This window comes from Penaeus monodon, chromosome 21, assembly GCF_015228065.2.
Source record: "Penaeus monodon isolate SGIC_2016 chromosome 21, NSTDA_Pmon_1, whole genome shotgun sequence".
Classification (NCBI taxonomy): Eukaryota; Metazoa; Arthropoda; class Malacostraca; order Decapoda; family Penaeidae; genus Penaeus; species Penaeus monodon.
The window spans coordinates 10,922,938-10,923,381 of record NC_051406.1 but is presented as its reverse complement, the minus strand read 5'-3'; the positions used below and the strand labels follow the sequence as shown (position 1 = coordinate 10,923,381).

Below are 444 nucleotides of genomic sequence, written 5' to 3'. Positions count from 1 at the left end.
TCATTTCTTTCTCTTCATTTTCCTTTCTACTAACACTGCATTAAGGCCATGAGCTGGTAGTCTGCAGCAGTTCCATCAGGAGTTCCATGCCTACTTAAACTTCCAATATTACTATCATTAGTCAATTTTTTAGTTTTCAAATGTGCATCTTTATCCTCCACTTTTTACAACCTTTCCAGTGACAAAGAAAAGTGTTCGTATGCCTGCATGAGTGTGAGATATTCCTTCCGCTACTTTAACAGATTTCCTTCTTCTTTTCTGACAGAGATCTAATCAAAGCTGAATACCGGATTAAAAACATGGATAACGAAGTCGACACTCTACACGGCAAATATATGGAAGCTGGTAGACACGGCAAAGAAAAGGGAGAGTGTTGGAAAGCGTTCCCAGAATGCACCGTCTCGTTTGCTCACATGTTTTCGGACGTTCTAGTTTAATGAAAGA

At 39.4% G+C, this 444-nt stretch overlaps 1 protein-coding gene across 1 annotated transcript in view; it reads left to right on the top strand.

Moving 5' to 3' along the window:
• LOC119586699 overlaps nucleotides 1–444 on the top strand; it is a 12,709-nt gene extending 12,265 nt beyond the window's left edge. The window contains exon 5 of the mRNA XM_037935429.1: nucleotides 266–444. Coding sequence (XP_037791357.1) covers nucleotides 266–437 — 172 coding nt within the window. The 3' untranslated portion in view covers nucleotides 438–444. The remainder of the gene's footprint in view (nucleotides 1–265) is intronic.